Here is a 16,796-nt window from a genome sequence, read left to right as displayed (position 1 = left end):
CCTCAGACATAGCATGTGATCTATAATCTCTAAATTCTCTTCTAAATTCTCAAGTCCTTTGAGACTATTACAGTGGACTGCCTTTATCTGAGAAACCATTATCCCATCCAGTCAGGTGAAAACCTGGCACCCTCAGATTTACCTGGAAATGTAATGAACAGAGGAATTATTCTCTGCATGGTTAATTTACTATTGCATTCAGAAAAAGGCATTGATCTAGAATATCTGTGCTCTTTTTAAAGAGGGACAATAATAACCTGGGGTGTCATTTTTTCACTTGGATGACTTACTCTATTTTTGTTTTATTTTGTTATCTAATGAGTCACATCTCCTAATAAAGTTTTGCAAGAGTAAAATAAAGAAATGATAACAACAATTACAAAACAAAACAAAAGAAACCCTACATTTGTCTTGCACAGTGAACTCTGATGATTCTAAGACATGGTCCTTATTATTCACTTTTTATCATGGTTGGAGCTTTTAGGGGAGCTCTGGTGCCATAGTGCCTAAGGCATTTGACTGCTAACCAGAAGACTGGCAGTTCAAACCCACCAGCCATTCCTCAGAAGGAAGATTGGGCAATCTACTTCCATAGAGATTTCACCTCAGAAACTTAAGGAGGGGTCACTATGAGTCAGGAATGACTCAGTGGCAGTGAGTTTGGTTTGGTTTTTGGTTGGAGCTCCTGCACCCCCCCCCCCAAAAGTAAATTCTGTACTTTTCCTTATTTCTTCCCATCTTCCTCCTCCTCTCTTTTCTGCCTATTCAAATCCCATTCAGTCTGCAAGTTGTAACTCACCCCCACTTCTTCTCAACACCATGCTCTAGTGACTACAGTTCATAATCATCTCTCCTTTCTTATTGTATTCATTGTTGTTGTTGTTGTTCTGTGCCCTTGTAGAGTCTTCTGCACATTGTTAGTTGCTTACAATTTGGCACTGAATATTTACCACCGTTCACATTTTTTGTATACCTTATCCTTAGTAATATGTACTACATACAGTATTGCAGGACATAATTTGCCGCTGTCATTCTCATGCAACTCTGAAATCTCCAAGTAAAGGTAGGATTTATAAAGGTACTGATAATAAAAGGCAATAATAACAAAAACTAAAAAAAAAAAAAAGGTATTTACTTACATCAAAACTGACTTACGACGGGACTGGAATGGAAACTTGATGTAAGTCAGGGACTACCTGTATATATTTTAACATATTTGCTACCAACTCCCTGTATTATGCCCCTCTATCCAACAACACATTGCTTTAGAACTTAACATATACCCAACCAGTTCTCAATATATATGTGTAAATTAACTGAATTAAACACTGCCATTACATTTCAAGATAAGCAGACTGGAATAAAAATCAGTCTTCAGATCTTCAGATGTTTCTTGGTATGTTTTAAAAGTATAAAAATTGGGTCAAAATTAGTCCACAGCTTTGAAAGTTGCCATATAAATGATGAGCAAGTGAACAAAGCCAAGTAGGCAAATTGAAAAAGATTCTCTCCCTCTCTCTCTCTCTTGTTGTTTTGTTTTTGTTTTTAATTATGAAGATGATGCATTTGTTTGAGTACCAGACTTGGGAATCTATGAGCCCAAGCCTGGCCCTGGCATCTACCTGATACTGGTTTCTGGGCTCTTTCTATATTCAGAACAACTCTGTCTTTATAAGATTCATGATTCTGAAACCTGTTTACCAGATGCAGTGATAGGACACTTTTCTTTTTCTTCTGAGATACTTAGTTTTAAGAGTCTGGATTGGTTTAGCTCTTTGGCAAAGGAAAATTGAAGTACATATTCCCTAAAGCTTTTCTCTTATCACACACAACTCTGTCTTGAATAGTTTTCGTAAACTGTAGAATTGTAACCTACCTGCTACCACTGAGTAATCTTTGTTTTAAACATGGAATTTTGTATTGAAAACAAGTCACTTCCTATGAACAAAATCCCTGTAATAAATGCTGTATCACGTTGAACTCTAATTACAGTGTGCCAGGTGTTAAAGAGGAGGAAGGGCAGTTGACTTGTCCACCACAAAATGAGCTCTTCAGGAGATGGAAGTGTTTGAGTAATGCATTCTCATGCAGCTAACCAGCCTTACCAGATTATTAGTTATTATTTTCTTTTTTAAAGTTCACTTTCACAGTTTCTCTCACTTCTCCCTATTGATCCTGGTGGTCATATATCAGCTGCACAATAACCATGTGCTTCTGGTTTTTCCTTATCTTCCACTGTTTTTGACAGTGTCAAATCAAATCTCCTGGCATGATCTAGCTTTCCGTTCCCCAAAGATTGCTTCCCTCACAATAAGGTCTTCTTAATTTTTTTAATGAAGCTGACCTACTTTTTCTAACCTTCTTTTCAGTAATTAAAAATGTGAAAATCTACCCAGGATTACCTTCTGTGCCAGAACTTCATCTTAATATTGGGTCTGAATGCTAAATCTGTTACAATGTGGGAGGCCTTTACACAGGACTTGAAGAGCCCTCCTTCTCCCATCCCATAGCATCGTTCTTTGAATGCCCCCAGATGCTGTTTTCTTTTGTCTAATTATAGGTGGTTGAATTTACACCAAATATCAGAGGTTTCCTTTTCTCCTTACCTCCCACAATGCTTTTCTCCTTTTGATATATAATTACTGAAGGTTGTATACTTATAATTTTTATTAAATTTCATAAACCTCACTTCAAGTATGTTTTATTGGAAAAATTATATCTCTGTTTTATTCTGTTCCTTTCATTTTAAAAAAAGCAAAGACCAAATACTTGCATTCTGTGCTGTTCTTGGTTTAGATTTCAATTATCCTTACCGGCATAAGTGGTAGGGCTTTATTCTTTTTAATTTAAAAAATATTTTAAAAAATAAGTTCTCCTTACTTGTCAGATTGGAGTGTAAATTAAGTTTGAAGGTCAATTTAAAAGAGTTATTGACAAACTATTGTCAAAATTAGGAAACAGTTGAGGTCTCTTTTAAAAACAAATTCAAGAGTGAAAATGCCATATGTGATTTGGCATATTATTTTGGTGAAGTTTAAGCTTCTCTCATGTGGTTTTAATCATTTTAATTTATAAATTATGTCCCATTTCTGAATTTTAATTTTTCTTTCTGTAGCCAGAGTTGATAACTGAAGTTAAACATATAAAGAACATAATTGATACAATTGCAAACTAGTAGACATGATTTCCTTAAATCTTTCATGCAAATCTGTCGTACTACAGAATAGGAATGTTTGTGGATTATCACCAATGATTAGAGACAGTTCCAACAGGTTCCCAGAAGATGACTGCCGAAAAATACAGAAATGCTCATTCCATCCCAAACAGATCCCACCATTCCTTCTCTTGAAGTAATGCTTTTCCTCCCACAAGTTGGTAAACTCCTTGCAGGCAGGAATCACAACCCATGAGTTCATATCCCAGTACCTACCATCAAAACCAAACAAAACTCACTGCCATCTAGTCAATTCCAAATCATACTGACCCCCATTGGGTTTCCAAAAGGCTTTAAATCTACGGAAGTGGATCACCCTATCTCCCTTCTGCAGAATGGCTGGTGGGTTTGAACCACTGACCTTCTGGTTGGCAGCCAAATGCCTTATCCACTACACCATCAGAGTACCTAAAATACTCCAAACTCACTGTCATTGAATCATTTCCAACTCATAGCGACCCCCATTGGGTTTCCAATTCTGTAAATCTTTGCGGAAGTAGATTGCCTCATCTTCCTCCCACGGACCACTTACCTTTTGGTTAGCAGCCCAATGCCTTAACCACAATGCCACCAGAGCTCCTTCCATAATGACTCGGTCATAGTCAAATGTGTTGTTGGAATTCCAAAGGACCCTGCATTTTTCTCATGGTAGGAAAGGCATTGTTGAAATTCTACTGCATGAGTTTCCTTGTTGCCTCACTTTTCACTGAAAACCACCACAAACCTAATTCTTTCTTTAAAAAGTTTGTGTTAGAACTATCTGTTGTTAAGATCCCACTTCCTAGGTTTGTGCTGGGATAGAGAGCATTCCAAAGCCTGAAAACTTGATACTAACAGGAATACAATGGACATGCAAATTATATCATTGTGTGGCCAGAACATAAAGATCAGGAAGCACATCAGCTAAATGAAGTTAAATAAATGATGCCTTTCCTTTCTGTGTTGTTGTTATATTTGTCAGAGGCGGTTTAATTCACTATTTAGTTCTTACATAATGTAGACCAGTAATAGCCCAGAGAGGTAATTATGTGAAGAGTTGTAGCCAACAACCTCCCTTCTCCTATGTTTTCTCCTAAAAAGTGTAACTTGCCTTTCTAACTACAATAGCACTTTCCATAAAGTAGTTTTAATTTGGTTCACATGTTGAGCAACTGCTGTGTTCCAGGCACTTGGCCAAGTGCTGGCGATACAGCCATGTACAAGGTAGTTGCAGTTGGTCCCTGACCTAGCAGAGTGTGACAGCCATAACTGGGCAAACATAAATGGAAAAACATAGTTATTTATTAATTTTATTAATTACCAAATTATTAATTGTTGGATGTCTCAGTGCACTAGAAAATCATTAAAGTCCAGAGAATATAATGATAGGATTGGGGTAAAGTGAGTTTAAGCATCTAACCTCCTATTTTCTGACACAGTCTTAAAGACATCTTGTCTCTTAGACAGTTAAGTAAGACCCACATATACCAGGGGAGGCTTTTCTTCCTGACATCAGAGGAGGCTATGCCAGCTACTTGTTACACATACATTGCCTTGGAAATGTACCTTGTGCCTGTCACCATAGCAACACCCTGAGAATGACCTCAGCAGCCACTCAAAATCATTTCTACAAAACAAATTATAGCTATAATTAACTTTCTGAATTTACTTAGCCATATAAATTTGTTCAGACCTCGGTGTTTCTTTTTAAAAGGTTAAATGAATGGAATAATCCAACATGAACCCAACCTCCATATTCCACCAAAGCTTTTCCTCTACAAGAGTTGCTTACGTGGGAAGTTACAATTCAGTCAAGAGATTATCCCTGCATCTTTTCTCAAAATGTGACAAGACCTAACACTTGGGGGTATACCAGTCCTATCATGATGGAACTTCATTTCTAGGGGAATAGAGTAGTTTTTGTCCCAAGCAAATGTGAAATGCAGACATTGCTGTAGGTGCCTCCACTTCTGTAAGCCCAGAATGAGGGCAGAGCATGGAGTTTGGGCTTCTGTAGGTAGAGGCTCCTCCCACAGGCCTTTCCTTGGCAGGCGTGCACCTTTTAAAAAGGAAGTTTTGGTTGTCTGCAGGTTTTACGTGCTTCACATATTGTAATATATCTTCAGTCTTAGGGTAGCCTCTGCACCGCCTAGACCTTCCTTTAGGAGAATGTAGTTTGTGTGTTGTTTGTTTGTTTGCAGGTTTGTTACTGTTTTGCTATTCTTTTGCCTTGTTGTGGTTTGCTTTTAGTTCTAGATGATGTGCGCTGCAACTAGCAGCACCCATAAAATCCCTTTCAGCCCTTTTGTTTTGTTAAACTTGATAAATTTAGCATTTTTACTCCAAGTAGGCTTTCCCAGTGAGGAAAGGCAACAGGAATGTCCGGGAAGAACTTTGAACTTACTGTCTTGTTAATCAGGCCTGTGTGGCACATCTTCAATGGCCATTTCCTTGCCTTGAACTGTGATGATGCCTGCGCTGTGGAAAGATAGAAGAGAACTTGGCCAGCACTACGTGCTCAGCATAAGTCACTTATTTTCTGTGAACTCTACTCACTTTGTATTTTCTGTGAACTCTACTCACTTTGAAAAGGAGCGATGAAGAGGGGAAAATACCATTCCTGCACATTTGTCCTTGCAGTATGAGTGTTTTAGGTATTCAGCTAGTATCTTGGTAGTGCCCTGGATTCATACCACTGATTTTTTTTAGGACAGGCTCTAAGCCCCACCGGTGGTTGTCAGTTGTAGGTATGTTCTCTAATTCCATCTCACCAGAGACTGTTTCCTCAGGGAGCTTGGTGCCTCCTTCTGAATTGGGGAGAGACTCTTCAAGGTTCCTGTAGTGCAGTGTGACAGCTAACTTTCCCTCTTCATGTGCTAGTTCTTTTAATCCTCCTGTGCAAAATACACATCCGTGTTTAAAATTGGAGCAGCAGCAAGTATTCTGTTTGGTTCATCTTCAGGAAACAGAAAGCCACAATTTCGCTACCACAGGAACACCATAGTACTTTGTACAAAAAATTAGCACCTTCTGTTCTGACCTCTGTGTATGGCATTAAGTGAGGGGACATGGTTTTTGGGTAACATATTCCTGAACAAACTTGCCAATGCTTATTTAAAATCTTAGATTCCTCTGGAATATATACAGTAGTTCAATAAGTGGTGATCTTTTGTCTTTCAAGATATATGTTCATTTCAAGATATTCAATCCAAGGAGCTGATAAATTAGAAAATCTGTCTCTGTGGAGTAGCCAGTTGATTTTTGCATTTATGTTGTCATCAGCTGCTTTGTCTATAAAATGAGATACAGACCAACTCTTGGAAAATAGGCTTGTTAAATACCATCAGAAAATTGAGACCACTGTAAAACCATTCGAAGATACTTCCTAAAATTTCAGGTCCCATCCATTTTTTTTTAATATCTCCTTCATGCATCTCATGCCCATGTTCTCCAAGCCTTCCCTTCTTCCTCCTCCAGCCAGTTTTATAACAATTAAAGATATCAGGCAAGTTCCCATCCGTCAGTAGAGAGCTAATTGCCAGCTAGAGAGTCATTGATGTGTTTGGGATAAGACCAGTAGAATACTAATTAGATGCTTTGCAGTAGGAATTTCCAGGCTGACTTTTTTTTTTTTTTCATCTTAAAGAATTGATATACCTCCAAAAGGGCAGTAATTTTTCTTCTTAGTTAAAATCAGAGTTAGTTCTATTGTTCTGTGAGTTCATGAATCATATAGACTTAAATTAATATTTATTTTTAACATTTGGTTTCAAATTTAAGGGTATCATTCATATGGAAACAACATTAATAAGAATAGATAAGATATCTGCTGTTGACACTAACTCATGGTGGATGACCTTATGTGCAATAGAACAAAATATGCAACAGAAGAAAACATTGCCTGCTCCTGTGATCCTCCTGTGCAAATCCATCATTGTAGCTATTATGCCAATCTATCTCACGAGGGTCTCCCTCACTGTCTTTGACCCTCTTTTTCACCAAGCATGATGTCTTCCTCTAGCAATTCATCCAAAGCAGATGAATCAGACAGTGTCCTAATTGTGATCCATAAGGCTTTCACTGGCCAATTTTCAGAAGCAGGTCACCAGGTCCTTCTTCCTAGTCGGTGTTAGTCTGGATGCTCTGCTGACGCCTGCCCATGATGGGTGACCCTGCTGGTATGTGAAGCACTGGTGGCACAGCTTCCAGCATCGCTGCAACGTGCAAGCCACCACAGTGTGACAGACTGACAGACAGATGGTGGCTCTGTTACTAATGTCTGCTGATTTGTTCCATTGTTGTGGCCATTGTGTGTTTTGAGTGTCTCTCCCCCTAGGGGGCTCATCTTCCAGCACTGTATTGGACAGTGTTCTATTGTAAGTCATAGAGTTTTCTTTGGCTATTAGACCACCAGCCACTCCTCGGAAGGAAGGTTGGGCAACCTACTTCTGTAGTGATACCACCTCGGAAACCCAAGGAGGGGTCGCTGTGAGTCGGGCCTGACTCTACAGTAAACAACAACAAACAACAATAAGTATTAGAAGTAGATCTCCAAGTCTTTCTTCCTCAGCTGTCTTAGTGTGGAAGCTCCATGGAAACCTGTCCACAATGGGCACGGTAACCCTGCTGGTATTTGCAATACTGGTGCATAGCTTCTAGCTTAATAGCAACACACAAGTCACCACAGCATGACAAACTGATAGATGAGTGGTAGACTAGAAAGAATGATGTTTAAATAGTGCTAAAACTAAATCTCAGTATAGAAAATCCATATATGAAACGAATACATACTTAGTAAAGGATCCCTGGTGGCACAGTGGTTACAATATTCAGCTGCTAACTGAAAGTTCTGCAGTTCAAATCCACCAGCTGCTCCATCACTCGATGATGGTGAATTTTTGTTTTGTTTTTGGGGCTATTTGCCAGACACTATTTTAGATACAGTGGCAGAAATTAAGATGACTAAGACATAGTTCTTCCCTGAAGTAGGTCATATTATAACAGGCTCTGCACCAGACTGTCCCTATCAGTTAGATCAGAACTCCCTGTGTCTTATATTCGGGCACAAATAAAAGTTTTGAATATCTACTTCTTCATGATTCTATTAATGCTCCCTCTCCTACTTTAGACTTTATTCACAAGCTAGTTACTTTGCATAATCACTTTGTGTGTTTTGAAACCAAATCTGATGTTTCATCCTCAACAGTAGCATAGTCACTTGTTAAAATCATGAAGATACCTCTCAGAAAAAAATTATCAAGTTATATCATTCTCAAAGTCATAAATTAATTTTTGTACTTTGGGAAAATAAAAAGGTAATGGGACATAACATTTTTGAAATGATAAAATACTGATGGAGAACAGATTTGTGGTTGCCAGGGATTAGAGTTGGGAGGGGTGACATAGGAATTTCTTTTTGGTGATAAAGCAGTTTTGTGTCTTGATTGTAGCAGTGAGTCCATGATGTGATATAATTTCCTAGAACTATATGTTGTTGTTTTTGTGTCCCACTGAGTCAATTTCAAGTCATAATGACCCTATAGGATAGAGCGGAATTGCCCCGTTGGGTTTCCAAGGCTATCATCTTTATGGAAGCAGATTGCCACTTCTTTCTCCTGTGGAGTGGCTGGTGGGTTCAAACTGCCAACCTTTCAGTTAGCAGCCAAGCACTACTTTAACCACTGTGCCACCAGGCTCTCTAGAACTACATACACACATACACACACCAAAAAACATGGCTGCACATGAAAACTTTTGAAGTCCAAATAAGGTATGTAGTTTAGTTAGTAGAATTGTATCAGTGTCAGTTTCCTGCTTTTGATAATGTAGTTATGTAAGATGTTATCTTTAAGGGATGCTGGGTGAAGGGTACATGGGAACTCTCTGTAATATTTTTGCAACTACTTTTTGCAATTACTTTTGGAATTATTTCAAAATTAAAAGTTTTTATTTTTAAGGTAATAAAAAGTATCATAGAACCTGATAAATTAAAAGTTAAGGTGACTAAGCATTTGGAATATTTGACCTTAGACATTATTACTGCAGTAAACTAGAAGCCTCCTGTCTTCACATGAATCATGAATGCATTAGGCTTTGAGCAGAATTTAGGGCATGGTATCTTGTTGTCCTGTCAATGGATAATAAGAAAATTTATTAGGAAAAAACTTCTATATCTGCAAAAATGCAAAAAATCTTGACCTCATGTGCAACTCTGTTATCTATCTATTTATACAAATAGATTTTTATAAATAATTAAAAACCTATTTGCTCTACACTATTGCTTTGCCAACCAGACCTGCTAAGCAACTAAATGGTAGAGGATGAACTTGAATTTCCTTTCCATTTTTTTTATCCTTTACTTTTTGCATGAGTCCTAAATGATACTAAAAGAAGAAACCCAAGCAGTATGGTAACAAGGTAACCCATAGATGTATAACCGTATTCTGAATAATGGAAGACTGACTCTATCCATCTACATCTCAAGCTTTTCTACTGCCTTATGGTATTTTTCTTTTTCTCCTTTATTTCTCTCTTTTGACACATTTTTGCCCATCCCTTTGTATAGACAGATTTGGTGTGATGGTATTACTGACATTCTCATTGTATCTTCCCTCCTCAGCTATCTTAATGACTTGGACCGCGTAGCTGACCCTGCCTATCTGCCTACTCAACAAGATGTGCTTAGAGTTCGAGTCCCCACTACAGGGATCATCGAATACCCTTTTGACTTACAAAGTGTCATTTTCAGGTAGTAACCAAGTCCATAAAACCCACTTCCTAGCTATTGTGCCTTGAATACACTTAGTGATCTCTGTACATTTTAAAATCATATGGTCAAATATTAAAAAAACATATAGCCTTTGTATCCGTTATTACCATGGTGGTTGTTCTTAGTTGGCAATAAGCTGATTCCAGCTCTTGGTGTTAGACGCACAAATTTATAACATAATATTCCTGAAAGGTAGGAAAGGAACGATACAGATGTGGATTTCAGTTTAAATCACCAAGAAATTAATGAAATCTTAGTTAGTTGGTGGTTGGACAAAATCAGTTACTGAAACATTGGTTGTAACTATAATTCTTTTGAATCATTTATCTATGAACACAATGTATATATTTTTAGAAGTATGTAAGATATGAATGATCTTAGACTGTCAATAATAGAAATTATGTTATCAGAAGCTTCCATGTTAATGTTTCTTCCAACTGTTTTAAGAGAGACCAATACACAATTTCTCAATACCAGTAAAAAATGCAGTACTTTATATCCATAAAATAAGTTTCTTGAAAATTTCCAAACGGTTGTGAAAACAGGTTAATTAACCTAGTCTAAATTTATATTTGAAAGTACAATGAAAATGTATTACCTCCTTTATCACTACTGCTGTTCTTTCTGGGTAATACTTCAGCAGAAGCATTCTATATATTTTTTGAGAGTAGAAAAAATAAACAATACTGATGTACTTTCATTTAATCTTTAATTACACAATCACTCAGTTTTACTTTTAATTAGAATACAAACCACATGGTGCTTTGAGAAATAAAACCATGTTATCTTTAATGATTTACTAGTATGAATACGTCTGTGAGTGCAGAAAGTTAATTCCTTAGGAAAGCCTGTCCCATTGAAGAAGAATGAGTGGAATATGGAAGTATGAACTAGGAATTAACCTACCACATGATCTGGATTAGGAGGTTATCTGTCACTCATTGCCAAGGGACTGTGTGTTTTATTAAACAGTTTCTGCACCTGAGGTCACATCTGGCTGTCATACACTGCTCAAATAGATATAACTATAAAGTTGGTGACATTTTAGAAATATTTCTGAGCTCAATCTTTTCACCTATAAAATGGCTGGTTTAGATGATCCTCAAGGCCCCGTTAGCATTCTATAATGCTTAAGTTTTGAATTAATAGCATTTAGAGATCTTTCATTTGCGACACCCAAATATCCTTCTTTTTATTGTATTATACAGTATTTTTAGAAAGCGTATAGAATTTCATGGGCTTTTATCTTCTCATTGCATCACAGTTAGTGGATTCTGAAGCCAGATTAGAACTACATCTTAAATTTTTCTACATATTTTTTACGTTAGCTTTTGAAGGACATTTTTAACCATGACCATAAGAGTAATCACTCAGAGGAATTATTTTTCCCCAACATGAAAAGCATTTTCTATGGCCCAGTGAGACAGGAGCTCTGGTGGCATAGTGCCTAAAGCATTTGACTGCTATCCAGGAGGCTGGCAGTTCAAACCCACCAGCCACTCCTCGGAAGGAAGGTTGAACGATCTACTTCCGTAGAAGAGATACCACCTTGGAAACCCAAGGAGTCACTATGAATTGAATCAACTAGATGACAGTGAATTTGGTTTTTTGGTTTAGTGAGACAGGATTTTAAAAAGTAAGACTTTCATGTAAAGGAGTAGCATGTTATTCACACAATAGCATTAGAGAGGATGCAGTATTTTAATATTGCTAAAAACCTTGAAAGTTCCGGTTCTGATGTCCTTAATTCATAGGTCTCCCTGGATCCATTGCTCTGTCAGGTATCTATTCTGCACCTTGGAAAACGTTTAGAAGAATTAAGCAATCACTAGAATCTCCTTGATGTTTCAGTGTAGGGTTAATGCTTTGAGGCAGAAAAACACGAGGAACAAGCAACTGCAATGTTAAGAAATGCTTAGAAAGAGCCCTGATCTCAGACTCTTCTACCTAATCCAGCGTATTCTCTGAGGGCATTTTATCCTGCAAACATTGTGTACATTTCAGTCAAGATATAGATTCAACAAATTGAAGCAAGTCTGGTGGCTTCAGTGTCAAGCACTGTGCTAGATGTTTTCGTATACACGTTATCACTCAAATAAGTTCATGTCTGGTGTTGGTGCCTGAGTAGTAACTCACAGACTATGTTACAAGCACAGACTTGATGTGTTAAAAACAAATCCTTAAAACAGTTCAAATGATGGCCCCTGTATGGCACCTTGTAGCATCTTAACATTTTATACAGCACTTCACTTTTGGCAGGTTTGTGAATTGATTTGTACACAAGGCTTATTGCACTGTGTTATTCAACATGGTTAGAGCAATCCAAAAATTATTACCATTACTTGGGGCAAACAGACCAAAATGCTTAAGTTGGAGCATCACACACAGTTACATTCATTTTGAAATACATAATATCTTGCAACTTTTAAATGTGTTTGAAGTCATTTCAGGCATCATTGAGAAATCTTCTAGGAAAGGAAATTGAAATTTAGTATTTGTTATTAAGAGCTTAACACAAATAAAACTTACTCTTTTTGACTCTTCATTACTGTGATTAAATAAAACACAGTATTTGGCTTAGTGCACAGATTGCTATATTTTTCACAGTTAACAAAAAATTTTTATGCACATCTGGTAAATCTCAAACAACCACAATGATTTATTACCCAGAATGTCTTGCCTTTGCTAGATAACAGAAAATTAGTAGATGCTCAGTAAATAAAAGTTGAATTGACTTGGATGCCATTGTCTTTAAAGAGGATATTTTTCCTAAATGTGTAAGTGAAGCTATATTTATATCAATTTTAATTTTTTTCTTTATATATGATTAATATGAATATTATTAAACTTGCAGAATGGTGGATGTAGGGGGCCAAAGGTCAGAGAGAAGAAAATGGATACACTGCTTTGAAAATGTCACCTCTATCATGTTTCTAGTAGCACTTAGTGAATATGATCAAGTTCTGGTGGAGTCAGACAATGAGGTAAGTGCTCTTTGGACAGACAATGGATTATCATTTTAATATCTGATACATATAAATGGTAGGAGGTAGTGTATGGGGTATGGGGTGAGCTGACTTTAGTGATTTCTTGAGAGTTGATTTAGAGGTTTTTAAAATAACCAAAGAGCTAATATATATGTCTCTCTTCCATGTGGTACAGTCAGAGCCATCAGTTCTTCTGTCAAATGTATGAGAAGGTTCATGTGTTCAGATCTAATTAAATCCTGTTTGATACTTTTAACACTTATGCAGAGGCTATGAAAATGATAACAACACAGAAATCCTATCAGATCATGTCACAGCCTTCTTCCTACAGGATAGAATTGAGGAGTGTTGGAGTGAGTCACCCTGTTTTGTTTTGTTTTCATTTTGTTTAAATCATTGTTTGTGTGGAAGGGTGGGTCCCAAAGAGTATTCAAAACCTCTCTTGGCAAATGTGAATGACTTTGCAGCTGGGCTCTAAATCACTTCGTGTGGAGTCATGAAGTGCCCTGGTGATGGGGCCTTGCTGCTCTTCCAGATTCTATTGCTTATTGCAGAATTTCATCTACTTAGCCTTGAGTGGTTAAAAAAATGTCTTTACTAGCCTGTCCAGAGAACTGATGCAGTATTGTCATCTTCTTCCCATTACATGATAACTTGACAGATATAAATATGGACTTTGAGGATGTTAAAGGCTTGATGATGAGTCAGAGTTGATTATTTAGGAAAAATAAGGGGCATAGAAACCATGCTTTTAAGCTGAAGTTCAAGTGTTGGGGAAGTAGAGGAGTTGCTATTCATATCCTCTTAGAAGCAGAGATTGAAGACTGACATGACAATTAAAAAAAAAAACAAACCTACTGCCATCAAGTCCATTCCAACTCATAGTGACCCCCATTGGATTTCCAAGGCTGTAAATCTTTCTGGAAGCAGATTGCTTCATCTTCCTCCCACAGAGCAGCTGGTGGGCTTGAACCCCACCAATCTTCTGGGTTACCAGCCAAATGCCTTACCCACTGCACCACCAGAGCTCCTTGACATGGCAATAGTGTTACATATCCTTCAAAACAGGTAGACAGTAGAGGGAAAGAAGTGTGATATTCCCAATAGCTGATTAAAATGAACTCTGACATACTAAAGTGCACTGTTTTAAATTATTATAAGTGTACAATTCAGTGACATTAATTATTACATTTACCATCTCATGCAAGCATCAACACTATCCACTTGCAGATGTTTTTCATCAGACTAAACCGAAGCTCAGTACCTGTCTTAGTTTCTTAGTGCTGCTGTAATAGAAATACTACAAGTGTGTGACATTAATGAACAGAAATTAATTTTTTCACATTTTAGGAGGCTGCAGTGGTTGGGTACTATTGAGCTGGTTCCAACTCACAGTGACCCTATGTACTACAGAATGAAGCACGGCCTAGTGCCGACCTCACAATCATTGCTATACTTGAACTCATTGTTACAGCCACTGTGTCAATCCATCCTGTTGAGGGTCTTCCTCTTTATCGCTGATCCTCTGCTTTCCCAAGCAGGATATCCTTCCCCAGTGACTAGTCCTTGATAATGTGACCAAAGTATGTGAGAAGTCTCACCATCCTCACTTCACTTTGTTCTCCATTTATTATGATGTTGCTTATTGGTCCAGTTGTAAGGATTTTTGTTTTCTTTATGTTGAAGTGTAATCTATACTGAAGACTGAAGTCTTTGATCTTCATCAGTAAGTGCTTCTAGTCATCTTCACTTCTACCAAGCAAGGTTATGTCATCTGCATATCATGGGTTGTTAATGAGTCTTCCTCATTATTTGCTCAGCATGCAGATTGAATAAGTTTGGTGACAGGATATGACCTTGAATTCAGGACACTCCCTCTAGGGGAAGACTTTTTCTCACTGAGGGCTCTGAGGGAAGGTCCTTGTCTCTTTTCAGGTTCCTGGTGATCTTCATGTATGGATCTTCCTCCATCTGAGCTTGCTTTCTCTGTGTCTGATCCGTTCTTTTATCTCTCAAAAAGTGATTGTCTGAAGACATAACTTTGCTAATTAATGTCTCATTAACATAACAAAGAATTGTACAGAGGTATAATGGTGAGGATTTACAATGCAATTTTGGGGAGATATAAGTCAATCCCCTTAAGCAATAGCTCCCCATTTTCCTTTCCCCCCAGCCCCTAGTAACACTGTTGTCGTTAGGTGCCGTGGAGTAAGACCAACCTATAGCGACCCCTCCTTGGGTTTCCAAGGTGGTATCACTACGGAAGTAGATTGCCCAACCTTCCTTCCGACGAGTGGCTGACGGGTTTGAACTGCCAGCCTTCTGGTTAGCAGTCAAGTGCTTTAGGCACTACGCTACCAGAGCTCCCCTAGTAACACTAGGAAACTTTAATTTCCATGTATTTGCCTTTTCTGGATATTTCATGTAAGTGGGATAATGGTTGGGATCACAAGTATTTGTCCTTTTGTGTCTGGCTTATTTCACACAGTACAATGTTTTCAAGGTTCATTCATGTATCAGAACTTAACTTCTTTTTATGGCTAAATAATATTCCATTGTATGTCCATACCACACGCCTATTCATCTATTGATGGACACTTGAGTGTTTCCTCCTTTTGCCTACTGTAAATAATGCTGCAGTGAGCATTAGTGTACAAGTCTCTTATTGAACCTCTGCCTTCAAGTCTTTAGGCCATACACCTAAGAATGGAATTGCTGGATCTTTTGGTATTTTTTCTGAGAAACCATTACACTCTTTTCCATAGTGTCTATACCATTTACATTTCTACCAGCAAGGAATGAGAACTCCAGTTTCTCCAGATCTCACCAACATCTGCTACTTTTCATTTTTCTGATACTAGCTATCCTAAAAGGAGCTCTGATGGTGTAGTAATTAAAGTGTTAGGCTAACCAAAAGATTGGTGGTTCAAACCCACCAACTGCTTTCTGGGAGAAAGATGAGGAAGTCTGCTTTCGAAAAGATTTACAGCCTTGGAGACATTATGGGTCACTTCTGCTTTGTCCTGTGGGGTCACTATGAGTTGGAATTGTCTCTATGGCAGTGGGTTTAGGTTTGATTTTGGTTTGGGTTTAGGTTTCGCTGTCCTAGTCAGGATGATGGGCTCAAGTATAGCAGGGATTGTGGGGCTGGCGCAGGATCAGGCAGTGTTTCGTTCTGCTGTGCATGGGGTCGCTATGAGTTGGAAACGACTCGATGGCACTTAACAACAAATAACAACAATCCTAGTCAGTGTGAAGAGGTATCTCATTATGGTTTTGATGTACATTTCCCTAATGACTAATGACTTTCAGCATCTTTTCATGTGCTTATTAGACATTTGTACATCTTTTCCGGAGAAAGGTCTATTCAGGTCCTTTGGCTGTGTTTTAATTGAGTTGTCTTTTTGTTGCTGAGTTGTAGGAGTACTTTATATGTTTTGGATGTTAAACACTTACTGGGTGTGTGTTTTCCAAATATTTTCTCTCATACTGTAGATTGTCTCTTCACTTTCGTGATAAAGCCTTTTGATTAACAAAAGTTTTTAATTTTGATGAAATCCAATTTATTTATTTTGTCTTTTGATGATTGTGCTTTGGATGTCATATATAAAAATCCTTTCTCAAAAAATAGATCCTAAAACTTTACCCGTATGTTTTCTTCAAGGAGTTTTATGGCTTATTTAGGTCTTGACCCATTTTGTGTTAATTTTCAAATATGGTATGAGGTATGAGTCCAAAGTCTTCTTTGGCAACTGCAGATCCAGTGTTCCTAAAATGCACTTTTATTTTATTTAGTTACTATGATTTGGATGAAAGATTACAGAGCAAATTGGTTTTCCATTCAGCA

At 37.7% G+C, this 16,796-nt stretch overlaps 1 protein-coding gene across 1 annotated transcript in view; it reads left to right on the top strand.

Annotated features, from left to right (window-relative positions):
• The window catches only part of LOC103195150 (guanine nucleotide-binding protein G(q) subunit alpha), a 370,619-nt gene that overhangs the window by 272,574 nt on the left and 81,249 nt on the right, over positions 1-16,796 (top strand). The window contains exons 4-5 of the mRNA XM_007938628.2: positions 9,813-9,941; positions 12,817-12,946. Coding sequence (XP_007936819.1) covers positions 9,813-9,941; positions 12,817-12,946 — 259 coding nt within the window. The remainder of the gene's footprint in view (positions 1-9,812; positions 9,942-12,816; positions 12,947-16,796) is intronic.

Source organism: Orycteropus afer, unplaced genomic scaffold, assembly GCF_000298275.1.
Source record: "Orycteropus afer afer isolate SDZICR_OR568_19922 unplaced genomic scaffold, OryAfe1.0 scaffold00005, whole genome shotgun sequence".
NCBI classification, from domain to species: domain Eukaryota; kingdom Metazoa; phylum Chordata; class Mammalia; order Tubulidentata; family Orycteropodidae; genus Orycteropus; species Orycteropus afer.
This window is presented reverse-complemented; position numbering and strand designations above follow the sequence as displayed.